The sequence below is a fragment of the Salvelinus alpinus genome, chromosome 24 (genome assembly GCF_045679555.1).
Source record: "Salvelinus alpinus chromosome 24, SLU_Salpinus.1, whole genome shotgun sequence".
Lineage (NCBI taxonomy): Eukaryota > Metazoa > Chordata > Actinopteri > Salmoniformes > Salmonidae > Salvelinus > Salvelinus alpinus.
In genome coordinates, this window is record NC_092109.1 from 22,362,495 (window position 1) to 22,386,045 (window position 23,551).

Sequence of the window (23,551 nt, forward strand, 5' to 3'; positions counted from 1 at the left end):
CTCTTCAACCTCTCTTTCGTGTCGTCTGAGATCCCCAAAGATTGGAAAGCAGCTGCGGTTATCCCCCTCTTCAAAGGGGGGGACACCCTTGACCCTAACTGCTACAGACCTATATCTATCCTACCCTGCCTTTCTAAGGTCTTCGAAAGCCAAGTCAACAAACAGATTACCGACCATTTCGAATCCCACCACACCTTCTCCGCAATGCAATCTGGTTTCAGAGCTGGTCATGGGTGCACCTCAGCCACGCTCAAGGTCATAAACGATATCGTAACCGCCATCGATAGGAAACAATACTGTGCAGCCGTATTCATTGACCTGGCCAAGGCCTTTGACTCTGTCAATCACCACATCCTCATTGGCAGACTCGACAGCCTTGGTTTCTCTAATGATTGCCTCGCCTGGTTCACCAACTACTTCTCTGATCGAGTTCAGTGTGTCAAATCGGAGGGTCTGTTGTCCGGGCCTCTGGCAGTCTCTATGGGGGTGCCACAGGGTTCAATTCTTGGACCGACTTCTCTGTTTACATCAATGATGTCGCTCTTGCTGCTGGTGATTCTCTGATCCACCTCTACGCAGACGACACTATTCTGTATACTTCTGGCCCTTCTTTTGACACTGTGTTAACAACCCTCCAGGCGAGCTTCAATGCCATACAACTCTCCTTCCGTGGCCTCCAACTGCTCTTAAATACAAGTAAAACCAAATGCATGCTCTTCAACCGATCGCTGCCTGCTCCTGCCCGCCTGTCCAACATCACTACTTTGGACGGCTCTGACTTAGAATATGTGGACACCTACAAATACCTAGGTGTCTGGTTAGACTGTAAACTCTCCTTCCAGACTCACATCAAACATCTCCAATCCAAAGTCAAATCTAGAATTGGCTTCCTATTCCGCAACAAAGCATCCTTTACTCATGCTGCCAAACATACCCTTGTAAAACTGACCATCCTACCAATCCTCGACTTCGGTGATGTCATTTACAAAATAGCCTCCAAAACCCTACTCAATAAATTGGATGCAGTCTATCACAGTGCCATCCGTTTTGTCACCAAAGCCCCATATACTACCCACCACTGCGACCTGTACACTCTCGTTGGCTGGCCCTCGCTTCATACTCGTCGCCAAACCCACTGGTTCCAGGTCATCTACAAGACCCTGGTAGGTAAAGTCCCCCCTTATCTCAGCTCGCTGGTCACCATAGCAGCACCTACCTGTAGCACGCGCTCCAGCAGGTATATCTCTCTAGTCACCCCCAAAACCAATTCTTCCTTTGGACGCCTCTCCTTCCAGTTCTCTGCTGCCAATGACTGGAACGAACTACAAAAATCTCTGAAACTGGAAACACCTATCTCCCTCACTAGCTTTAAGCACCAGCTGTCAGAGCAGCTCATAGATTACTGCACCTGTACATAACCCATCTACAATTTAGCCCAAACAACTACCTCTTTACCTACTGTATTTATTTATTAATTTATTTTGCTCCTTTGCACCCCATTATTTCTGTCTCTACTTTGCACTTTCTTCCACTGCAAACCAACCATTCCATTGTTTTTTTAGTTTTTATTTTACTTGCTGTGTTGTACTCACTTCGCCTCCATGGCCTTTTATATTTTTATTTATTTATACATATATTTGTTTGCCTTCACCTCCCTTATCTCACCTCACTTGCTCACATTGTATATAGACTTATTTTTTTTTCACTGTATTATTGACTATATGTTTGTTTTACTCCATGTGTAACTATGTGTTGTTGTATGTGTCGAACTGCTTTGCTTTATCTTGGCCAGGTCGCAATTGTAAATGAGAACGTGTTCTCAATTTGCCTACCTGGTTAAATAAAGGTTAAATAAAAAAATAAAAAAATAAAAAATTGGATTCCTACAAGAAAATAACAAAATCTAAACTTGGTTCCTGGTGCAGCGACTCCCTCCTTTCACTCCACCAACACCCTTTAATCACCAGTACCATCACTGCAAGACTTAGGCTCTAGGTATCTTTCTTACAATCTTTCATAGCACTTTGCTGCATTTGTAGAGTTTGACAGGGCTTTGTTACTAATAGGCTGCATGACGTTATTACAACGTTGCAAAAAAGTTGTGACATTACTATGTGACAATGCTGTGACAACCTAATTTGGTTAGTAGAGCTCTCCCTACAAAGCAGTTCAGTTGGTGGGCAACTGGGCATGTAGAGAAATAAAGCATTCTGTAATGGATGGAATATATGCCCTCCCATTTTAATCATAATCCCCAGAGCTCTCTGCAGAAGTCCTTATCTCTGTGTTCGCAAATCTGATATCAATCCTCAGCCACCACTCAAATTATTACACTGTTGATTTAATTAGTAAAAGCAATCACAATCTGGAAGTAAGGTAATTGGGATAATTTATTAAGCCCTGGCGACAGCTTTATGCATGTTTGATTAAGTATTATAAGGTTTGTTTTTCAGATTTTGCATAATATACCTTTAAATCCTGTGCAAAGTAATCTGGCGCACCATTAACGACTGTAATAAACTCTTTTTAAAAACGACTCTGTTCATGATTTATTTGCATGTGCCTTGTCTCTCCCGCGGCCGTCTGGCCGTCTGACAAATACCCGGGCAGTAATCATTTGGTCACCTCGTAAATCTGCCCAATGAAGGTTGCTTGATCTGCTGGAAAGTTAGAGAAGGGTTAGAGACAGTTTACAGGGGTGACATGCGACCCGTCCAGGCGATGGCACGGCACCACGGCCAAAAGTGCATGACATAGTGACGTCAGAAAGAGAAATGCTTCCCAAGTTTGGCTCAGTGCTTTGAAATACATTATAGTATTTGAGGATATTATGGCTATGTAAAGGTTATGGCTAGCCTACTGCTCGTACCACTGTCGCGGAACTAATTATGACTAAAGGAACTATGTTTCATGATGTATGAGTTAAAGCCCCAGTGCAGTCAAAAATGTGATTTTCCTGTGTTTTATACAGTTGAAGTCGGAAGTTTACATACACTTAGGTTGGAGTCATTAAAACTCGTTTTTCAACCACTCCACAAATTTCTTGATAACAAACCATAGTTTTGGCAAGTCGGTTAGGACATCTACTTTGTGCATGACACAAGTAATTTTTCCAACAATTGTTCACAGACAGATTATTTCACTTATAACTCACTGTATCACAATTCCAGCGGGTCAGAAGTTTACATACACTAAGTTGACCTTGCCTTTAAACAGCATGGAAAATTCCAGAAAATGATGTCATGGCTTTAGAAGCTTCTGATAGGCTAATTGACATGATTTGAGTTAATTGGAGGTGTACCTGTGGATGTATTTCAAGACCTACCTTCAAACTCAGTGCCTCTTTGCTTGACATCATGGGAAAAACAAAAGAAATCAGTGAAGTCTTCAGAAAAAAAATTGTAGACCTCCACAAGTCTGGTTCATCCTTGGGAGCAATTTCCAAACGCCTGAAGGTACCCCGTTCATCTGTACAAACAATAGTACGCAAGTATAAACACCAGTCATACTGCTCAGGAAGGAGACACATTCTGTCTCCTAGAGATGAACGTACTTTGGTGCGAAAAGTGCAAATCAATCCCAGAACAACAGCAAAGGACCTTGTGAAGATGCTGGAGGAAACAGGTATAAAAGTATCTATATCCACAGTAAAACGAGTCCTATATCGACATAACCTGAAAGGCCGCTCAGCAAGGAAGAAGCCACTGCTCCAAAACCGCCATAAAAAAGTGCACATGGGGACAAAGATCATACTTTTTGGAGAAATGTCCTCTGGTCTGATGAAACAAAAATAGAACTGTTTGGCCATATGACCATTGTTATGTTTGGAGGAAAAAGGGGGAGGCTTGTAATCCGAAGAACACCATCCCAACCGTGAAGCACGGGGGTAGCAGCATCATGTTGTGGGGGTGCTTTGCTGCAGGAGGCGCTGGTGCACATAAAATAGATGGCTTCATGAGGTAGGAAAATTATGTGGATATATTGAAGCAACATCTCAGGACATCAGTCAGAAAGTTAAAGCTTGGTCGCAAATGGGTCTTCCAAATGGACAATGACCCCAAGCATACTTCCAAAGTTGTAGCAAAATGGCTTAAGGACAGCAAAGTCACGGTTTTGGAGTGGCCATCACAAAGCCCTGACCTCAATCCCATAGAAAATGTGTGGGCAGAACTGAAAAAGTGTGTGCGAGCAAGGAGGCCTACAAACCTGACTCAGTTACACCAGCTCTGTCAGGAGGAATGGGCCAAAATTCACCGAACTTATTGTGGGAAGCTTGTGGAAGTCCACCTGAAATGTTTGACCCAAGTTAAACAATTTAAAGGCAATGCTACCAAATAGTAATTGAGTGTGTGTAAACTTCTGACCCACTGAGAATGTGATGAAGAAATAAAAGCTGAAATAAATCATTCTGTCTACTATTATTCTGACATTTCACATTCTTAAAATAAAGTGGTGATCCTAACTGACCTAAGACAGGGACTTTTTACTAGGATTAAATGTCAGGAATAGTGAACAACTGAGTTTAAATGTATTTGGCTAAGGTGTATGTAAACTTCCGACTTCAACTGTATATATTTCCACACTATGAGATTGGACTAATACTGTGAATTTTTTAAAATGATGATACTGTACTTTTAGTGTAGGAGCTGTTTGAAATTTCAGCCTGTTGTGGTGGGAGGGAGTTTTGGCCTGTCTGGTTACATCACCAGGTGGTGCGTTAGTTAATAGACCAATAAGAAAGAGCGTTCCAAACCTCAAATCAAATCAAATTGCAAATTAGCATATGTTAATGCATGTGTAGAGAAATGCTTGCGCTTCTAGTTCCGACAGTGCAAAAATATCTAACAAGTAATCTAACAATTCCCCCAACAACTACCTAATACACACAAATCTAAAGGGATGGAATAAGAATATGTACATATAGATATATCGATGAGCGATGGCTGAGCGTCATAGGCAAGATGCAATAGTTGGTATAAGATGCAGTATACACATATGTGATGAGTATTATAAGATATGTAAACATTATTAAAGTGGCATTGTTTAAATTGACTAGTGAGTCTCTATGTAAGTCAGCAGCCTCTCTGAGTTAGTGCTTGCTGTTTAGCAGTCTGATGGCCTTGAGATAGAAGCTGTTTTTCAGTCTCTCGGTCCCAGCCTTGATGCACCTGTACTGACCTCGCCTTCTGGATTGTAGCGAGGTGAACAGGCAATGGCTCGGGTGGTTGTTGTCCTTGATGATCTTTTTGGCCTTCCTGTGACATCGGGTGCTGTAGGTGTCCTGGAGGGCAGGTAGTTTGCACCCGGTGATGTGTTGTGTAGACCACACCACCCTCTGGAGAACCATGCGGTTGAGGGCGGCACAGTTGCCGTACCAGGAGGTGATACAGCCTGACAGGATGCTCTCAATTGTGCATTTGTAAAAGTTTGTCAGGGTTTTAGGTGACAAGACACATTTTTTGAGCCTCCTGAGGTTGAAGAGGGGGGTGCTTCTTCACCACACTATCTGTGTGGGTGGACCATTTCAGTTTGTCTGTGATGTGTACGCCGAGGAACTTAACACTTTCCACCTTCTCCACACTGTCCCTTCGACGTGGATAGGGGGGTGCTCCCTCTGCTGTTTCCTGAAGTCCACAATCATCTCCCTTGTTTTGTTGACGTTGAGTGAGAGGTTGTTTTCCTCACCTCCTCCCTGTAGGCTGTCTCTTCATTGTTGGTAATCAAGCCCACTACTGTTCTGTCGTCTGCAAACTTGATGATTGAGTTGGAGGCGTGCAGGCCACGCAGTCATGGGTGAACAGGGAGTACAGGAGGGGGCTAAGAACGCACCCTTGTGGGGCCCCAGTGTTGAGGGTCAGCGAAGTGGAGATGTTGTTTTCTACCTTCACCACCTGGGGCGGCCCGTCAGGAAGTCCAGGACTCAATTGCACAAGGTGGGGTTGAGACCCAGGGCCTCAAGCTTAATGATGAGCTTGGAGAGTGCTATTGTGTTGAATGCTGAGCTGGTATCAATGAACAGCATTCTTACCTAGGTATTCCTCTTGTCCAGATGGGATAGGGCAGTGTGCAGTGTGATGGCGATTGCATCGTCTGTTGACCTGTTAGGGCGGTATGCAAACTGAAGTGGGACTAGGGTGGCAGGTAAGGCGGAGGTGATATGATCCATGACTAGTCTCTCAAAGCACTTCATGATCACAGAAGTGAGTGCTACGGGCAATAGTCATTCAGTTCAGTTATCTCTCTGCCAATAACAGATCGTTTTCAGTTTCCCCCTCCGCACTCAGAACACTCCCAGACAATTCTAGCAAAATTCTTGGTTTAGAAAATGCTCTTTGCAATTTATTTTTCACAGTAAGGTACTTTATTGTTACCCTGAAATTAGTTGATAATGAGATTTAAAAATGGCTGCATTGAACCTTTAAACTTTAAAGTATACTTTATCAAACATATTTAGATGTACATTTGAATTAATCTATAGGTTTCAAACACACTTACTAGGTCAACATGCTTTAGGAATGACTGTAGTGGGCAGGCTATGGCTAAACCTTAGTTTAGGCCTTTTGTGTTAGGGTGAAACTATCAGTTCGCTGTCTCCCAATATTACAATGACAGATTGGGGGTGATCTCTGTTCTCTGAGGCTATAACATGATGTGGCCATGTATTCTCTCTCTGAACTCTCTCCAATACTTTTTTAATTTCAAAACCATATTGCAGTTTGGCTTGACTGACATTGACACTGAGGAGTTTTTCACTGTCATCACACATTCACGGAAATCATTAACCTCTATGCAACTTGGATTTGGGGAGGTAGCCTGGCAAGCCATTTTTCTCACAATAACAATCTCTATCACCCCCAAGGCAAAAAAGAGAACCAACTACAGTTTTAAACCGGACAAAAAAAACAATTGAACTCTTCTCCTTTAAATTTCAGATGTTGTCGTGAGGAGAATGACTGAAACATTTTACGACAGGATGTATTCACCAGTTGTCAGAGCAACACTACCGCCCCTGTTGAGTTACATTGCAGCAAGCGTAACCATCTATGTCAATACAATGATGTATCAGATGGCTGTAATTACGGTTTGTTGTTTTTGAAAGGTCTTTATGCGACGAGTTATAACATGGTAACTTGCAGCAGTCGTTTCACAGCATACTACGACGAGTTTGAGGAACTCATGTATGAGCATCGAATCGAATGCTGAGAATTCATTGTGCAAGACATCTTTCAATAACTCGAAATAAACGAACGGTATGTACAATTTCAGCTTGATAAATAAGATACATATTGTAATGTCAAGCGACGTTTACAAGCGGTCAAGTCTATAGGCCCAGGCTACATCCATAATTGAGGTTTTAAAATATTTGACAATTATCATTTTCAATAGACATAAGCAGCATAAACCATGATTTACTGCTTTTACTATCAAGGCTGTCCTAATGTCACACTGCTATCATAGTGTGTGAGGGAGAGGGATTGCTCCTTGCAATGTCCATATTTATTATTTATATTTATATTATATTTATAAGGTCTTTATGCGACGAGTTATAACATGGTAACTTGCAGCAGTCGTTTCACAGCATACTACGACGAGTTTGAGGAACTCATGTATGAGCATCGAATCGAATGCTGAGAATTCATTGTGCAAGACATCTTTCATTTTTTTTTTTTTTTTTGTTGCCTTTTGGATGCCTGTAGCGACAGACTCCAAACAGACCTAATCAGAGGCCCACATTCCATGCCTGGGGTTCCGTTCTAAGCTCTAAGCCAGTCAATGATGCTAACCCCCACCACCCCTGAAGCAGAGGACAAGGCCTATTGCTGTGATTTTATCAGTCTTACCTGGGGCCCTGAGGTAGTTGCAGAGCTCGGAGGGCTTTCTCAAGGGCCTCTGTCAGCATAGCTTCATCCTGCTGCATCCGAGTCAGGACAGGACCAGGTAGTTCCAGCAACATGCCTCCGACCCAATTACAACATATTTAGTTGGGTGTGTGTAACACAAAAATTTAACATAAATGTGTTGTGCTCTCTTTACAGAGCCTTGTTGCCTTTTGGATGCCTGTAGCGACAGACTCCAAACAGACCTAATCAGAGGCCCACATTCCATGCCTGGGGTTCCGTTCTAAGCTCTAAGCCAGTCAATGATGCTAACCCCCACCACCCCTGAAGCAGAGGACAAGGCCTATTGCTGTGACTCCCCACAGAAGCTTGCGTCTCAATTCTCCCACTCATGCCTGTGATCCCCATCCCTCGGCGTGTGCGTAGCTTCCATGGTCCCCACACCACCTGCATGCACTCGGCCTGTGGGCCTGCACGCACCACCCAGCTTGTGCGCACCAAGTACAACAACTTTGACCTTTACCTGCGCTCACGCTGCATGTACGGCTTCCTGCGCTTCCTGCTCTACTTCGGCTGCAGCCTTCTGACCTCCCTCCTCTGGGTGGCGCTGTCGGCTCTATTCTGCCTACAGTACGTGAGCGCCCGTGTCTTCCTGCGACTGCAGTACAAGCTGTCCGTCATCCTGTTGTTGCTAGGACACCGGCGCCTTGACTTTGGGGTGCTCAACAACCTGTTTATCTACAGTATGCAGGTCACAATGTTCCTGGTGGGAGGCCTGGGCTGGTGCTTCATGGTGTTTGTGGATATGTAGCTTCTGGTGACAACAGTGACGATGGATTTTTTATTATAAAAAAAAAAATGTAACCTTTATTTAACCGGGTAGGCCAGTTGAGAACAAGTTCTCATTTACAACTGCGACCTGGCCAAGATAAAGCAAAGCAGTGCGACACAAACAACAACACAGAGTTGCACATGGAATAAACCAACGTACAGTCAATAACACAGTAGAGAAAAAAAAGTATATATACAGTGTGTGCACTGTTATATACCAATATCAGACCTCTACCTAATGCACAGCAGCCATTTTGTACCAAAACATTACCACACAGCAGCAGTTGCGATGAAGGCGTAAGGATGACCAGGAATAGAAGGTGGACAGAATATATGGTTACACTCTGGTGCTATTTGCCTGAAAACAGCTGATGCATACTTACTCTAAGACTTCTGTAATACCAAGCCTTACTTTAGTTTGGACTATGAGGGGTGGGATGCCTCGCAAGACCCTAGAAAGGAAAACATGCTATCTTCTGTTTGACTGGAGAAAACAAATCACACAAAATGTTGAATTCTAAACATAAAGGATACGTTCGTATTGGTGTTGGAATCAATTCCCTAGGTGACCAACATTATTTTTGTAACATTATTATTTTACACATCGTCTTTTGATAAAAAAAAATTAAAAAGCATCAGTATCGTGCTATAAAGTATATGGATATGTGAGTATGTGTGAGTGTTTGCAGATTGTGTCTTATTGATGCCACTAATATCTGCCATGGGCAAGGCCTGCTGCTTGAGCTGTGTCATCGAGTCTGTAACAGTGCGCGTTAGTTACAGTGGGTGGCTTTGGGTGAAGTGTTCATTTAGTCCCTCACATGGTCCCAGAATCCCTCTCGCAGAGAGAACACTCTGTTCGGCCTCCCTCAGAAAACAATAGCCAATCACAGCCAGACACCTCCGTCTCTGCCAACCAAAACAATGGCTGTGGCTGTATCCCAATGGCCTCCTTTACTCAGCTTCCTCCCTACACTAGGACTGATCTGATAAGTATAGGAAAGGCTGTAATGATAGGATGAAAACCTATTCAGAATGTTTATCAGTGTGGTCATGTGTAAAGCCTGTAGTTTTCACTCACCATGTGCCAATAACTTTCTCATTGTTCATTTTAAGTATTGAAATCCTGATCAATTTCTCCTAAATTCTCCTCCTTTCCTTGTCCCCTTTTCCACAAGCCTAGGTTCTGGCCAGGAAAAGGTCTGGCCCTAGTTATAGTCACAGCCTCTGTTTCAGTACTTAAACAGTAAACAGTGTGCAAGCCAAGTTTCCACCATGCTACTTTCTATTCAGTCTGTTTCAGATCAGTGCTCAATACTAAGGGAAGAAAACCATTTAAAAGATTTGGGACTCGGCCCCAGTCGTTGGATGGAGTTCAGAGATAGATAGAGGACTCATCTTAATATCTGTGCCATTATAGTGTCTGTGATAGCCAGTGAGGCTACAACCCATAGGAATCCCTACCCAGTTGACTACTTTGACCAATTTAAAATGGCGACATGGAAGAGGACTGGCATTGGGCCGAATTGGGTACGCAGCACAACCCTGTATTGTTCTAGAATCAACTCATCATATACCTCATACTCTGGGCTACTCATATTTGTTAGCCTAGTTCGTATGTCCTGTTAAAACTGAAAGGAAGGAAGAATTGTGTTTTTGAAGGAAGTGTTCATACCCCTTTACTTATTCCACATTTTGTTGTGTTACAGCCTGAATTCAAAATGGATTAAAATATTTTTTTTATCTCACCCATCTACACACAATAACCCATAATGACAAAGTGAAAACATGTTTTTAGAAATGTTTGCTAATGTATTGAAAATGAAATACAGAAATATCTCATTTACATAAGTATTCACACCCCTAACTCAATACTTTGTAGAATAACCTTTGGCAGCGATTATAGCTATGAGTCTTTCTGGGTAAGTCTCTAAGAGATTTCCATACCTGGATTGTGCAACATTTGTGCATTATTCTTTTCAAAATTCTTCAAGCTCTGTCAAATTGGTTGTTGAGCATTGCTAGACAACCATTTTCATGTCATGGATTTTCTAGTAGATTTAAGTCAAAACTGTACCTCGGACACTAAGGAACATTCACTGTCTTCTTGGTATGCAACTGCAGTGTAGATTTGGCCTTGTGTTTTAGGTTATTGTTCTGCTAAAATGTTCATTAATATCCCAGTGTCTGGTGGAAAGCAGACTGAACTAGATTTTCCTCTAGGATTTTGCCTGTGCTTAGCTCCATTCTGTTTATTTTTTATTCTGAAAAACTCCTGTCCTTAACTATTACAAGCATACCCATAACATGATGCAGCCACCACTATGCTTGAAAATATGGAGAGTGGTACTCAGTAATGTGTTGTATTGGATTTGCCCCAAACATAACACTTTGTATTCAGGACAAAAAGTGTATTGCTTTTCCACATTTTTTGCAGTATTACTTTAGTGCCTTGTTGCAACCAGGATACATGTTTTGGAATATTTGTATTTTTTACAGGGTTCCTTCTTTTCACTCAGTCAATGAGGTTAGTATTGTAGAGTAACTACAATGTTGTTGCTCCATCCTCAGGTATCTCCTATCACAGCCATTAAACTCTAACTATTTTTAAGTCACCATTCGCCACATGGTGAATTCCCTGAGCAGTTACCTTCCTCTCTTGCAACTGAGTTAGGAAGGACGCCTGTAGCTTTGTAGTGACTGTGTTGATATACCATCCAAGTGTAATAACTTCACCATGCTCAAAGGGATATTCAACATCTGCTTTTTTTATTTGCCCCCATTTACCAATAGGTGCCCTTCTTTGTGAGGAATTGGAAAACCTCCCTGGTCTTTGTGGTTGAATCTGTGTTTACAATTCACTGCTTGACTGAGGGACCTTGCAGGTAATTGTAATAATAATGTTAAACTTTATTATTGTACACAGGCCATGCAGATGATTTTCACCTTCCTAATATTGCGTTTCAACCCCCCCCCCCCCTTTGCCCCAAGAACAGCCTTAATTCGTAAGGGCATGGACTCTACAAGGTGTCAAGCATTCCCACAGTTGTGTCAAGTTGGCTGATTGTCCTTTGGGTGGTGGGCCAATCTTGATACACACAGGAAACTGTTGAGCGTGAAAAACCCAGCAGCGTTGCAGTTCTTGACACAAACCAGTGTGCGTGACACCTACTACCATACCCCGTTCAGAGGCACTTTAAATATTTTGTCTTGCCCACTCACTCTCTGAATGGCACACATACAGTACACAATCCATGTCTCAATTGTCTCAAGGCTTAAAAATCATTTAACCTGTCTCCTCCCCTTCATCTACACAGATTGAAGTGGATTTAACACGTGACATCAATAAGGGATCATAGCTTTCACCTGGATTCTCCTGGTCAGTCTGTCATGGAAAGAGCAGGTGTTCTTAATGTTTTGTACACTCAGTGTATTTAGACTTGCCATAACAAAGGAGTTGAATACTTGAGTCAATAAGACATTTCAGCTTTTCATTTTTCATTAATAATTTAATTTAACACATAATTCCATTTTGACATTATGGGGTATTGTGTGTAGATCAGTGACAAAATTCACAATTTAATCAATTTTTAATTCAGGCTGTAACTCAACAAAATGTGGAAAAAGTCAATGGGTGTGAATTCTTTCTGAAGCCACTGTAGCTGTACAATGCAATAGATAGACATGTATAGTAGGCCTATGGCAAGTAGGGTTGGGGTTAATTCGAAATCAATTCAGTTGAGGAATGTAAAGAATTCACCTTGCATGAAATGAGAGTTGCAAGTTATTTTTACCAACATTTCAATTTGAGTTGATGGATGCCAGGTGGATGCCAGGTGTGTTGACCCTCCATTGAACCTGGTCGTCACTAGTTACCACAGCCACAGTCATAATTATGTCTAAACCTTGCCTATTTCTACAATTTCTCTTCTTAAAATCTGATTTGAAACCTAACCTTAACCCCACTGATAACCTTTTGTCTAACCTTAAATGAAGCTCAAAAAGCAAATTTTTGTTTAAATAAATGTTTACAATATAGCCAATTTTGACTTTGTGGCTGTGGTAACTAGTGACAACCATTGACCCTCATTAACAATATCTCAATCTGTCCCGAAGCTGTTCAGAATGCTTATGTGGAAAAGTTTGTGTGAAATGGACATGGTATGTTATTGTTTCCTCCGTTGCTGCTGTTATTCAGGGCATTGTACTGTACATTTTCATTTTACCAAAGCTGCTCGGGAAGAGCATATGAATAAATGTATATATAACATTTAAAAAATGTGTCTGCTCCTGGTGTTTTTATTTGGGTAATTCTTTACCATACTAATGTATTCCCTGTTATATAATAAATACTGGGGCAAAGCTTGATATGCTTTAGGTGTTTGCAATGTTTCTGGACTGATAATTTATGGTTTCAAAGAATTACAGAGACAAATTTCCATATTGTGTTGTATTTAGATTTTTCTTATACATTTGTGTAGTATATGGAAATACATTAGGATACATTATACAATGTATACAGTATTAATGATGGGGACCTTATGGTTATTAAACATTACCAATGACCATACATGTGTTTATTGACAGTGGGCATAGTCTACATTGCACCCTCTGTCGAGGTACACACACTGTTTAATGATGTGTGGGAATATTTGGTCAGACATGGTTAAGGTCAGTTGCTTTTGTCATGAAAATGCACAGTTGGGATTTAAGGGCATGGTCTACAAACAGTAAATATAATATCAGATTTTATGGAAATAGAGTAATGGATAGACATATCAGTAAATGTAAATATATTTTGTTGCCTGACAGTGGGTGGTATATGGATTCACTACAGTAAAACAGATATAGCAGTTAGGGGACAGTTGACTTGAGGTCATAATATGTAGCCCGCAGTTGGTCCCCAAAGTTATGAGCTGCACACATGCGCAGTTTGCAACTAATAGGCCACGTGAGGTAACCATGCATGTAAGTGCACTCCAGAGCGCACGCTCCATATGTTGCGTGCTTGAGTTTTAGCTAGATTTCGGTACAGTTAAACAATTAACTTTGTCGTGACTTCGGTCATTAGAATCGAGTGCATGTAAAGGTGTCATAATTTAGAGGTGCATAACGTAGAGCGCTCAATGTTTTTTGTATTTACAGTAAAGTACATAACATCTGAAAGACTGTACAGTAGCATCTCTAAACGCCGAGTCTGTGTCTTTAATGAAAGTGTATCGACTGTAGAATGATGTCAGTCTGCGGCTATGCGCACAGTTCATATAGCGTCCATGTGAGCGTCATTCACTTCCTGCACAGGGATACATTGGGGAGAGAGAGAGAGAGCAGCGAGAGAGAGAGCGCTGGGGGCGAGCAGGCAATATAGGAGAGCGAGCTAGCAATATAGGAGAGCGAGCAAGCAAACGAGGTGAACTCGGGGCCTGCCTATGCTACAGACGGAACCTGGAAACTTTACATCGCAAGAAATAAAGCTGTGCCGGCTACTGACAGCACCCTTTTATGGAGGAGCGACATATCGGGTAAACATTTGTCTTAATCGTGGCTTGATATGTAGGCTATAGTGTTTGTTTGTATAACGCATATGGTTTTGCCATGTTTTATTTCCTCGTATGTAGGCTAGATTTAATCTGCCCATCTTTCATATCCATCGCTTGATATAGTAATTCACGAATGACATAGCGATATTGACATAAACTAAAACAACGATTTAACTTTTTATAGTATTGTAGAATAGCCTAATAATTTCGTCGATTTTGTGATTTTGTTAGAACCATGACATTGATTTAATGCAACTGGATTCCTGAAAAATATAACCCGCCAGTATTTTAGACTAAAGGAATTTGCGCAGATGTTTAGAAATGCTACTTTAACAATGAACTTTATGAAATGTAGGCCTAACATTTTGTGACCACTTTTTATCAGTCAACGAAATACAGTGTTTCTAACGGGATATGTGGAGGATATATCGGTCATTGCGTCGCTGTCAAGTCCAAAACAAAAACGCCCCCCACTTCTTTGTAGGCTATAGGCATTATAACACACATGTAGCCGACCTAACCACACCCCCAGACATACAGTATGTTATATACAATGTAGCCTATTCATAGATGTTGATCTTACAGTTATGGGATCCAAATGAGAGCGGTTATACTGTGAACTTAGGTCAACTCGACTCACCACCATCAGACCAGAATATTTTGTGGCATAATATAGGCTTCAACCTTATATATCATAGTTTTTTTTTTGTCCTCGGTGCTATCATAATTTGTGAATCAGGGTGTACAGAAAATCAATCTAAGTCTGAAGCCTCAGGAGTAGACTATAAAGTAGGCTATGCAGCATAGAGAATAGCTTATAAACTTGGTATAATTGAACTATGATGTCCTCTTGTAATTCTGTCCCATATTTAAATGGGTCTGTAGTTGTTTAAATGTACCCTACGTGCCTTAGCCTATGGAGTATACATTATTTTGTTTGTGAATAGGTAATAGGCCATTATTGATTCAATGGACTCTCAATAGCTACATCCTTGCTGTTTGTGGCAAGAAATGAAAGAATTATCAAAATCGTCAAAGTCAGTATCTTCTTGCAGAATCCCAGGTTTAAAACCATTCACTCTGACAGTGACACACTAGACCAGTGCTTCTCCATGACCTGGGGTCTGACTGGCATGTCACTCACTTTCTGCTTCCCTTGAAGCCCCTGACATGTGACCAATGCCTACTGTACTGTTTGCGCCTTGCATGTGACTTGTGGAAATGTATTCACTTCCTGCTCTCTCGCTCTCTCTCTCTCTCTCTCTCTCTCTCTCTCTCTCTCTCTCCCTCTCTCTCTCACACACACACACACACACTTTCTCTCTCTAACTCTCTCTCTCTCCCACACACACACTTTATGTTGTTTAGTTATTGTTTAGAGATGATTTACAGCTGTTAGACCAGTACATTGCAAGATGTTCCCTCTATTTTCATCTATATGAGGTGGAATGGTGTCGGGTTGGAGGTTGGCCTCATTTGCCTCCTGTGTGTGTGTGTGTGTGTGTGTGTGTGTGTGTGTGTGTGTGTGTGTGTGTGTGTGTGTGTGTGTGTGTGTGTGTGTGTGTGTGTGTGTGTGTGTGTGTGTGTGTGTGTGTGTGTGTGTGTGTGTTTGTGTGTGTGCGCGCTTGTGTGCGCGTGTGTGTAGCTTTAACTAACATGGCTGGCATCCAACACTCCAAGTCTACAGGTTTGCCTTTCACACACAGCTCTCAACACTGTGAAATCCATCTGAGCTGTCATACCAAACAAGAGAAAGATATACAGACAGAGTGACTCCCATCTCTCTGCTTATTGATTCAAACGAAATCTATAGGCACATTGTGTGTGTAGGCGTGTACTTGGCTGCCTGCCTTCCTATATACACTACATGACCAAGAGTATGTGGACTCTTGCTCGTCGAACGTCTCATTCCAAAATCATGGGCGTTAATATGGAGTTGGTCACCCCCTTTGCTGCTATAACAGCCTCCAATCTTCTGGGAAGGCTTTCCACTAGATTTGGAACATTGCTGTGGAGACTTGCTTACATTCAGCCACAAGCATTAGTAAGGTCGGGCACTGATGTTGGGCGATTAGGCCTGGCTCGCAGTCTGCGTTCCAATTCATCCCAAAGGTGTTCGAAGGGGTTGAGGTTAGGGCTCTGTGCAGGCCAGTCAAGTTCTTCCACACCGACCTCGACAAACCATTTCTGTATGGATGGTGCATGGGGGCGTTGTCATGCTGAAATAGGAAAGGGACTTCCCCAAACTGTTGCCAAAGTTGGAAGTACAGAATCGTCTAGAATGTCATTTTATGCTGTAGCATAAATATTTCCTTTCACTGGAACTAAGGGTCCTAGCCCGAACCATGAAAACAGCGCCAGACCATTATTCCTCCTCCACCAAACTTTACAGTTGGCATTGGGGCTGGTTAGCGTTCTCCTGGCATCCGCCAAACCCAGATTCATCTGGTCAGACTGCCAGATGGTAACGCGTGATTCATCACTCCAGAGAAAGCGTTTCCATTGCTCCAGAGTCCAATGGCCGCACGCTTTACACCACTCCAGCCGACGCTTGGCATTGCACATTGTGATCTTAGGCTTGTGTGCGGCTGCTCGGCCATGGAAACCCATTTCATGAAGCTCCAGACGAACAGTGCTTTTGCTGACATTGATTCCAGAGGCAGTTTGGAACTTGGTAGTGAGTGTTGCAACCAAAGACAGACGATTTTAACACGCTATGTGCTTCAGCACTCGGCGGTCCCATTCTGTGAGCTTGTGTGGCCTACCACTTTGCGGCTGAGCCGTTGTTGCTCCTAGACTTTTCCACTTCACAATAGCAGCACTTATAGTTGACCGGGGCAGCTCTAGCAGGGCATACATTTGACGAACTGACTTGTTGGAAAGGTGGCATCCTATGACGGTGCCACGTTGAAAGTCACTAAGCTCTTCAGTCAGGCCATTTTACTGCCAATGTTTGTATATGGAGATTGCATGGCTCTGTGCTCGATTTTATACACCTGTCAGCAATGGGTGTAGCTGAAATAGCTGAATCTCCTAATTTGAAGGGGTGTCCACATACTTTTGTATATATAGTGTGCTTCACACAATGACAACTTTTTTTCTTAGTGGTTGCTTTATTGCTGGGAAGTCAGTGAGGGCATCGAGGTGTACTGCCAAGTTCTTATCTTCAATGTTTAACACAACATACAGTACATGGAAGGAGTGTGCTCTTTGTTAACTTTTTTTTTCTCAACCAAGGCCTTCACCGCCACACGTCTTTGAGTTGGACGGCTGCCAAGCGCTGTGATGGCGCTCAACAGCTGTATTTGTGTGTGCCGTGTCCTCAGATGCCCTTCCTCCATAGGCCCCGCACTACAAAACATTCCACAGGGGGGCCAAGGGGGGAAGTGAGAAGAGAGACACACACACACATTTTGATAGACACCTACATGGGAAGAGAGAGAGGTTGTAGGGTTCACTCAACTGCATCATCAGATGCTTGACTGAACAGTATGGACTCATTATCATAAGGGGCGATCGACAGTAAAGGAAATGTTTAGGTTTATTGTTACCTTCCTTAATGTTTATTCTCCAGCCTTGTAGAACCCACCCACTATGTTGCTCGACCAGTAGAACTATTTTCTCATATTTTTGTACTACCATAACTTGAGTCTGGTTTTTGTAATATGAATATTCAACCTTATAGTAATGTCTAGAGAATTTGTTTTATTTAACTTTCAGTATGTGGGAGTAAATGTTATTTATTTGACAACCAATATTTGAGATGAGATTTTCTCATTCTTTGTTTACAGTGCTCACTGAAAAATGCCTAGTGTTGATTTCTGTCTCTTTGGCTCCTTGGTTTAGCTAGTGCACTTGGTGAGAGGGAGGGAGTAACCATACTACAAAGGCTCTGTGTAAAAAAGCCCTAAACGGCATTCATCTGGCCTCTGTCTGTGAGGCCCTCTAGAGATGATGATGGAACAATGGGATGACAATGTGCATGGTACGTGATACAGAGCAGGCATACATTATTTTCTCATACGTCATCTTTATGTACAGTATGTACAGTTGCTCTGGGCCAGTGGTGTTGTCGCAGATCCCATCACAAGGTCAACTGAGTGCACTACACAGTTCCTGTCATTTAGATGTGGAGTGGGTTCGGTCATACAGTATTGCTTTGCCTTATTCTTTTTGACGTGTGTGTGTGTTTAGTTATGGGTATGGTTTCAAACCTTTTTCTCTTAGTTTTTCCTTATTTTTTCCATATAAAATAGTTTAAAGATTCTTGTGTGAAATGGACTGAAAATAGTTTGATGGATTTGTATCTGTATGGCGAGACAGATCTGTATATACATTTGTTTCTATCTTTCAAGCATTCTAAGCATATGCAATCAATAAACAATAAACAGGCCTACCTATGGAGCCTAACTAGTGATGTCGACGTATGTTGACTTTATTTGAACTACTGTTGACATTTTGGGTGGCAGATTAAATCAAACTGTAGGTAGTGTAGCATGGCGTTGGTTCTTGGTTGGTCAACAGTGGATTGTTCGTCAAATATTATTTTCCTCTTTGGCGTTGTTCTCAAAACACCCTAGCTGTGTAAATCCTTCTACCAGAGGGGTTTAAAAGAAAAGCAGAGGAGAGAAAAGTGTGTTTTCTTAACTGTTAACCCACTGTACATTCTAAATGAAGACACACACACCAATACAAACATACACATTCCCTGAGAGAGAGAGAGAGAGAGAGAGAGAGAGAGAGAGAGAGAGAGAGAGAGAGAGAGAGAGAGAGAGAGAGAGAGAGAGAGAGAGAGAGGGAGAGAGAGAGAGAGAGAGAGAGAGAGAGAGAGAGAGAGAGAGAGAGAGAGAGAGAGAGAGAGAGAGAGAGAGAGAGAGAGAGAGAGAGAGAGAGAGAGAGAGAGAGAGAGAGAGAGATTCATGAAATGTAACTGATTTGGGTGCTTTGGCTCATTCTGTGATTTTCAGGAAGTCTTCCAAGAACTGAGACAATGGACAGTAAACATGCTCTCCAGAACAATTTAATATAAGAGCTCATGTGCTCCTTGTTACTTAGGGCCTACTGCCTCAAGAACATTGGAGAAACAGAGAAAAGTCATAATGCTTCATATGCTTTTTCAGTGTACGTTGTGGAGAGGATTGACAAAGAGCTCTTGCATAACTAAAGGCCCTTTACTCTCCCCTTCCTTGCTTCCCTCCCTCCCTTCCTTTCTCTCTCACTCTCTCTCTCTCGCTCTTGTGCACTCTCTCTTTCTCTCTGTATGAGATTTCTGGTAAGTGACATGGTTGGCCTTTGGCATAACGCCTGGCAAGATCACATGGCATGGATGTCACGGCAGTTTTGTGTGTGTGTGTCCGTGTTTGAGAGGAGGGGAGAGAGAGAGTGCGAGAGAGATTTTGTGTGCATTTTACTGTTCTAAGTGTTTCCCTATGAATGAGAGCACATAGCCATTGCTGCAAATTAAGAGAAGTACTAAGGGGTGGAATGATAATGGAATTCTAATGACATTTTGATAGCCTTACTCATGCAGTTTCCCCTGTTCCCACTGTATACAAAAATTCAAGAGTAGATTTGTCTTGGTTTGGCCGAAAAGAAGTCAATCACTTAAAATCACAAAAAACCATCAGTAAATAGTCTGTAGACCATTAATAGATGTTGTGTAAATCATTAAATAATTTGTTAATGTATCATTAGCATTTGTGAATACATACAAAACACTAAATGTTAATAATTTATTATGAGGACTTGTAGTACATATAGTATATGAATTTACATAGATTTTTGAAAAAATATAGTAATGTGTATAAGAAGTATAGCAGACCTTCAAAAGGAAGTGTTCCCTACAGTATCTATAAGATTATGCTATACAGAAGCTCTCGGTCAGTGGTATTACTAATGTGTATCCGTCCATGGACCTTGAGGTAAAATGTAAGTTAATTTGCTAAGGGGAAAACAATACCATTGGAGTTATCTCTCCAGTGAACACTAAATGGGTCTTGAGAGTGTGTGGGCTCAAAACAGCATTTTCATTTCCCTTATCTTTTTGAGGGTCCGGCTTTCTCTGATTACAGGCTTTATCTGATTACGTCTTTAGCTCAATTATATGCTAATATATCTCAATTACCTACAGTACATGTTATTCCCTCAGTCCCCGAGGCTTTTAAGTGACTTGACAATTTGGAATACTTACAGATGTAGGATCTTAATTTGAGCCAGTTGGCTACAGCAGGAAAATAATCTTGCAGCAACAGGACATGTGAATTATTATGTGGACTATAATTAATGGACATTTTTTGTAGGTGTTGATACATTTTTCTTTAGGGCAAAGAAATTACAAACTTGTTTAAACCTCCAATACACTTCAACTTTGTATTACCTGATGCAATTAAGATCCTACATCTGTATATATACACACCACACATAGGTGCATGCACACACAGGCCCATTCAACTTGACAGTGAAATATATAACAAAGTAGTGTGGCTCGAGTTCTGTGTAACTTCTGCGCGGTATCTTACTCTGGTTTCACTTTAAACAAACTACAACTTATAAATGCTTTAAAAAGTATACATAACATCTTTATTTTACCTTGTCAGTTTACTGAGGGCATGTGTTATTGGCTTAGTTTAGCATAAACACATTAGGCCTCACATGACGGTTACACCTGCCCTGCTCCAGGCCAAAACACGAGGTATCCACCAAGTATGGCGGTTGCATATGCAAATTAAAACTGTTTATAGGGCAACTAATGTTATGTGTAATCTATATCGCCATCACAGAGTACACTTCCACTGCTATGCTGATGGTACCCAGCTCCACCTCTCCACCAAACCTAACACTCCCCTCCCTCTTCAGCTGCCACCAAGACATCGGGAGCTGGATGAGCATGAACCTCGTCAAACTCAACAGCAACAAGTCCACTGTCTTCAAATGGCACAAACTCAGCATCACCATTGACGGTTTCCAGGTCCCTTTGTCAACAAAGTCAAACGCCTCAATGTCACCCATGACTGTAGCCTGTCATTTGAACCCCACATAAAAACCATCACCTGGACAGGATTCTTCCACATCCGCAATATCTCCAGGCTCCGCCCCTCACTGTCACACTTTATCACTGAAACCCTCATCCATGCTTTTGTCCCCTCCTGACTGGACTACTGCAACACTCCTCACTGGTATTCCCACCAAACTCACCAACAAACTTCAACTGGTCCAGAACACTGCTGCACGAATCCTCATCTGCACCAGATCAATTGAACACATCACACAAATCCTCATCAAACTACATTGGATCCCTGTCCAATTCTGTATTAACTTTAAGACACTCCTCACCTACATATCCCTCCAACAACCTGGCACCTACCTGGCACCTACCGAACTCTCTGAACTCCCACTCTATGCCCCCTCCCGCTCTCTTTGCTCTCTACTTGTCACCCCTCCATTACGCTTCTCCACCATGGGTGCCGGGCCTTCAGCTGCTCGACACCCAGGCTCTGGAATAGGCTTGGGCTGAATATCATATATACAGTTGAAGTCGGAAGATTACATACGCTTAGGTTGGAGTCATTAAAACTCGTTTTTCAACCACTCCACAAATTTCTTGTAAAAAAACTATAGTTTTGGCAAGTCGGTTAGGACATCTACTTTGTGCATGACACAGTAATTTTTCCAACAATTGTTTACAGACAGATTATTTCACTTATAATTCACTGTATCACAATTCCAGTGGGTCAGAGGTTTACATACACAAAGTTGACTGTGCCTTTAAACAGGTTTTAGAAGCTTCTGATAGTGTAATTGACATCATTTGAGTCAATTGGAGGTGTGCCTGTGGATGTATTTCAAGGCCTACCTTCAAACTCAGTGCCTCTGCTTGACATCATGGGAAAATAGACAATAGTCCCGTGTGGCTCAGTTGGTAGAGCATGGCGCTTGCAACGCCAGGGTTGTGGGTTCATTCCCCACGGGGGGACCAGGATGAATATGTATGAACTTTCCAATTTGTAAGTCGCTCTGGATAAGAGCGTCTGCTAAATGACTTAAATGTAAATGTAAATGTAAAATCAAAAGAAATCAGCCAAGACCTCAGAAAAAGAATTGTAGACCTCCACAAGTCGGGTTCATCCTTGGGAGCAATTTCCAAATGCCTGAAGGTACCAGGTTCATCTGTACAAACAATAGTATGCAAGTATAAACACCATGGGACCCCGCAGCCGTCATACTGCTCAGGAAGGAGACGCGTTCTGTCTCCTAGAGATGAACGTACTTTGGTGGGAAAAGTGCAAATCAATCCCAGAACAACAGCAAAGGACCTTGTGAAGATGTTGGAGGAAACAGTTACAAAAGTATCTATATCCACAGTAAAACGAGTTCTATATCGACATAACCTGAAAGGCCGCTTAGCAAGGAAGAAGCCACTGCTCCAAAACCGGCATTAAAAAGACAGACTACGGTTTGCAACTACACAAGGGGACAAAGATCGTACTTTTTGGAGAAATGTCCTCTGGTCTGATGAAACAAAAATAGACTGTTTGGCCATAATGACCATCGTTATGTTTGGAGGAAAAAGGGGGAGGCTTGCAAGCCGAAGAACACCATCTCAACCGTAAAGCACGGGATTGGTAGCATCATGTTGTGGGGTGCTTTGCTGCAGGAGGGACTGGTGCACTTCACCAAAAAGATGGCATCATGAGAAAGGAAAATTATATGGATATATTGAAGCAACATCTCAAGACATCAGTCAGGAAGTTAACTTCACTAGGGTAGGGGGCAGCTTCGGAATTTTGGATGAAATGCATGCCCAATTTAAACTGCCTGCTTCTCGGGCCCAGAAGATATGATATGCATATAACTGGTAGATTTGGAAAGAAAACACTCTAAAGTTTCCAAAACTGTTATAGTAGTGTCTGTGAGTATAACAGAACTGATTTGGCAGGTGAAAACCTGAGAAAAATCCATTCAGGAAGTTTTTGGTTTTGTAGTTTTCTATTCAATGCCATTACAGTATCCATTGACTTAGATCTCAAACTGCAGTTTATATGCCTTCCACTAGATGTCAACAGTCTTTAGAAATAGTTTCAGGCTTGTATTCTGAAAAACGAGGGAATAAGAGCATTCGGAATGACTGGACGCTAAAGTGTCGCAGAGCTTTTTCATGCGCTCGACAGAGAGAGAGCAATTCTTGTTTACCTTTTAAATTGACGACGTTATTGTCCAGTTGAAATATTATTGATTATTTAGGCTAAAAACAACCTGAGTATTGAATATAAACATCGTTTGACATGTTTCTATGAACTTTACGAATACAATTTAGATTTTTTTTGTCTTCCTGTTTTGACTGCT

At 41.9% G+C, this 23,551-nt stretch overlaps 2 protein-coding genes across 6 annotated transcripts in view; both read left to right on the forward strand.

Moving 5' to 3' along the window:
• The first annotated feature begins 7,121 nt into the window (after positions 1-7,121).
• Positions 7,122-12,948, forward strand: LOC139552317 (transmembrane protein 250-like). Of its 3 annotated transcripts, XR_011670412.1 has the most exons (4): positions 7,122-7,250; positions 7,698-7,938; positions 8,037-11,554; positions 11,987-12,948. XR_011670412.1 is itself a non-coding variant. In XM_071363938.1 (3 exons), exon 3 carries the CDS (start codon positions 8,230-8,232, stop codon positions 8,647-8,649), a length of 420 nt encoding a protein of 139 aa, XP_071220039.1. In that variant the 5' UTR covers positions 7,122-7,250; positions 7,698-7,938; positions 8,037-8,229; the 3' UTR covers positions 8,650-12,948. The 3 variants fall into 3 exon arrangements, 2 of the variants coding, with proteins under 2 accessions (XP_071220039.1, XP_071220040.1); XM_071363938.1 differs by having other exon boundaries at positions 8,037-12,948; XM_071363939.1 differs by lacking the exon at positions 7,698-7,938 and having other exon boundaries at positions 7,161-7,250; positions 8,037-12,948.
• The window catches only part of LOC139552316 (nucleus accumbens-associated protein 2-like), a 61,172-nt gene continuing 44,750 nt past the window's right edge, over positions 7,130-23,551 (forward strand). Inside the window, exon 1 of one of the 3 annotated variants that reach the window (XM_071363937.1) lies at positions 7,130-7,250. The gene's annotated coding sequence lies outside the window, so the exon portion shown is untranslated. Of the gene's footprint in view, positions 7,251-13,737; positions 14,192-23,551 lie in introns of those variants that run through there. The other 2 variants (XM_071363934.1, XM_071363932.1) reach the window with 2 other exon arrangements.

What these genes read in the sequence shown, in the direction of transcription:
- LOC139552317 (XM_071363938.1), top strand. Translation starts at nt 8,230, where the DNA reads ATGCCTGTGATCCCCATCCCTCGGCGTGTGCGTAGCTTCCATGGTCCC.